At 65.4% G+C, this 3,237-nt stretch overlaps 2 protein-coding genes across 2 annotated transcripts in view; both read left to right on the top strand.

The window, feature by feature from the left end:
• LOC112960548 (protein Wiz-like) overlaps positions 1-1,821 on the top strand; it is a 4,114-nt gene extending 2,293 nt beyond the window's left edge. The window contains exons 3-4 of the mRNA XM_026054928.1: positions 8-282; positions 491-1,821. Coding sequence (XP_025910713.1) covers positions 8-282; positions 491-647 — 432 coding nt within the window. The 3' untranslated portion in view covers positions 648-1,821. The remainder of the gene's footprint in view (positions 1-7; positions 283-490) is intronic.
• A 1,181-nt stretch (positions 1,822-3,002) lies between these two features.
• AKAP8L (A-kinase anchoring protein 8 like) overlaps positions 3,003-3,237 on the top strand; it is a 13,668-nt gene continuing 13,433 nt past the window's right edge. The window contains exon 1 of the mRNA XM_026054944.1: positions 3,003-3,036. Coding sequence (XP_025910729.1) covers positions 3,018-3,036 — 19 coding nt within the window. The 5' untranslated portion in view covers positions 3,003-3,017. The remainder of the gene's footprint in view (positions 3,037-3,237) is intronic.

Below are 3,237 nucleotides of genomic sequence, written 5' to 3'. Positions count from 1 at the left end.
CTTCTTTTCTCCAGGGGGTTCTTGTCCCATCCCCCCCAACCGCACCCTCAAACCTTCCCCTCTCTCCGCCCCATCAGAGTTCGAGCGGCGGCAAGCGCGGCCCCTGGACACCTCGCTGCGCCGGGACGCCGACGCGGCCGACCTGCAGCGGAAGCTGGAGGAGCCGCGGCAGGCGCCGCCGCCGCTGCCGCCCCGCGTCCGCCCGGTGCCCTCGCTGGTCCCTCGCCCGCCGCAGACCTCGCTGGTGAAGTTCGTGGGCAACATCTACACCCTCAAGTGCAGGTAGGTCGGCGCCGGCGCCCGCATGCCGCTCTTTTCTTTTTTTTCCGGCTTCGCCCTCCCTACGGAGCCGCCGGCCCAAAGCTTGCCGAGCCGCTGGCCGCCTCTTCGCTCGGGGGGGCTTGCGGGCGCCGTTGCGGCGGCGCCGACGTCCTCCCCATCGTCATCATCGTCATCCCGTTTTTTCCCCCCTCCTCGCTCCCGGCCGCAGGTTCTGCGAGGTGGAATTCCAGGGCCCCCTCTCCATCCAGGAGGAATGGGTGCGGCACCTGCAGCGCCACATCCTCGACATGAATTTCGCCAAAGCGGACCCGCTGCGGGCCGAGCCGCCGGCCCCCGAGGCGCCCGCCGTGGCCGAGGCGCAGTAAAACGTCGGAAGCACGCGGAGGCGGCCGACGGAGCCGCCCGAGGAGCGCGGGGTGCCGCTTTTTTTGTTTTTTCCCTCCCTTTCCCCTTTCCTCCTCCTCCTCCTCCTCCTCGCTCCGAGCCGGGAATCGCGAGGGAATCGCTGCTTTTTGGATCGGAGCAGCTCTGGAGAATCTCCTCGCCACGGCTTTTTCCCCCCTCCTCGTCCCGGCTCCGCCAGCGACCGGGGGGAGACCGGGGAAGCCCCCCTCCAAGCCACAAGCACTACACGGATCAAGCCGAATCCTCCGTGGCTGCCGGAGCTCGGATTGGCGCGCGGAGCCGGCGCCGGGACTCGGAGGCTCCTTTCTCGGAGGGGGAAAGCGGGGGGAGCCGGCGCCGGAACGGAGGCGCCTCCTTCTCCCGTCGGCACCGGTTTAATCCAAAGACTTTTGGGCAGCACGGGATGAGCCGCGGGATTTCGGGAAAAGGGAGGGGGGGATTATTTTTCTTTCCGCTCAGCGGGAAAGGAGAGGCCACGCCGGCTCCGCCAGGCGAGTGCTGCCCTAAGCGTTGGCGTAGATTCGGCTTTGCCGGAGGCGGCGATGAATTTGTAGCTCCCGGAGGCGGCGGAGCCCGTTGTTTTCCGGGTTGCATGTTGCGCCCCGTCTCCCTTTTTCCCATAAAAAAAAAAAAAAGCCGCCGGCGGTTCCCTCCCCGCGCGGTTTTTTTTGTTTAAATAATAAAAAAAAAAGAAAAACGAGGCGCGGGTTCGCGCCCGGCAAGCGGCATCCGCTTCCCGGGGCTGGGAAGGGCGGGAAGAGCCGGGAAACGGCTTCGCCGGCTGCTTTCCCGGCCCGGAGCGGGAGCGCTCGGCCCTCTTTCTCCCTCCCCGCGCAGCCCCGCTCACCGTTGCTTTTTATGTCTAGCTGCGTAGCCCTTTTTCCCCCCCTTTTGCCCCGATCCTTGACTTTTTTAACTCTAGTTTTGGGTAGGAATAAAGAGCGTTCGTTTTTATTTGAAGGCCCGAGCTCGGAGCAGAGCTCGGAGGGAAATTTGCCTTTTAACTGTAATTTTTATTTTTTTTTCCACCCCTTCCTCCCCCCTTTTTTTTTTTTTTTTGTTTCCTCGGGGATATTCGGGTTCTCGATGTACCCGGGGATCCGGCCGTTAGATTAAACTCTTCTGGAAACGGAAGCGGCCTCCAGCCGTTTTGAGTTGGGAAGCCGGGATGGGGGGGGGGGGCGCACATGCGTGTGCACACGCAGACACGCGTGGGCACATGGGGGGGATGCGGAGGTGTTTCCCTGTGCACACGCGTGTGCATGGGGCTGCGTGTGGGCGTGTGTTCTCATAGGGGTGCACGTGCACACGTGTGTGCGCACATGCATGCACGGGGGTGCCAGTGCAGAGCTATTACATGTGTACACATGCGTGTTCATGCGTGTGCTCAGGTGCTCTCACAGGTATGCACACGTGTGCGCACACATTTGCACCCAGGGATACTAATGCAGACATGTTATATGTGCACACGCATGTGCACACGTTTGCACCCAGGGATACTAATGCAGACATGTTATATGTGCACATGCGTGTGCACCCATGTTTGCACCCAGGGATACTAATGCAGACATGTTACACGCGTATGCGCGCACGCAGGGGGGCTGCAGGTGCCCACGTGTGCGCTCAGGTGCTCTCACGCATGCACGTGGCCCCCCCACGCGTGCACACGCGTGGACACACGTTCATGCATGTGCTCAGGTGCTAACGCTGGGCGTTGCGCACACACGTGTGGCCGTGGGGCTGCGTGTGCACGCGTGTGCGCATGGGGATGGTGCAGCCCCGTTGCACGCGCGCCCACGCGTGACCCTGCACCCACGCGACTCCCCTCCACCACCACCCCCCACGCGCGGGCCCGGCCACGCGGGGGCGCGCACCTGCCCCCTCCCCCCCCAAACCGGCGCGCGGGTTGGGCGCGCGGGCTCGGGCAGGGGCGGAGCCTCCCCGGGTGCAGCCAATGGCAGCGACGCGGGGGGGCGGGGCGGTGAGTCGTTCCCCTCGTGCGGCGCCGTAGCTTCGCGCTCCCATGAGGTGTGTCCTTCCTGGGGGCCCGTAGAGGGGGAGGRGGCGCCGCTATGGCGCTAGAGTCTCGAGGCGGAGCTGTCACGCCATTGGGCCCGCCCTGTCCCGGCTGGCCAATCAGAGAGCACCGCAGTGATGGCACCGCCTTCTCGTGAGCTGACAATCGTAGCATCCAATCATCGCTCGGCTTCGCCGGGGCCATTGAGGAACGAGCCGACCCTTGGCCAATGAGCAGCCGGCGCCCATTCGATTGCCATCCGCTCCCGCCACTGGGCGCCGGGGCTGCGGCCGATTGGCATCGAGGGCGCCCTATGGAATGTAAGAGAGAAGGTGAGCGACGGCCGCCAGCAGCCAATGGAACGCGCGAGCCCTTGGGAGGCGCAGCCAATGCTGGCGGTGCGGGGGAGGGCGGCGCGGACCACCCGGCCAATGAGGCCGGGGGAGGCGGGGGCGGCGCGGCCAATGGGGTCGGGAGGCGGGGCCGGCGCGCCGCCGTTACCGTCTCGCGCAGGAGGCGGCGGCCGGCAGCGG

This window comes from Apteryx rowi, unplaced genomic scaffold (assembly GCF_003343035.1).
Source record: "Apteryx rowi isolate R43461 unplaced genomic scaffold, aptRow1 scaffold_975, whole genome shotgun sequence".
In the NCBI taxonomy this organism is placed as follows: domain Eukaryota; kingdom Metazoa; phylum Chordata; class Aves; order Apterygiformes; family Apterygidae; genus Apteryx; species Apteryx rowi.
The sequence above is the reverse complement of the archived record's forward strand: the minus strand, read 5'-3'. Positions and strand labels throughout refer to the sequence as shown.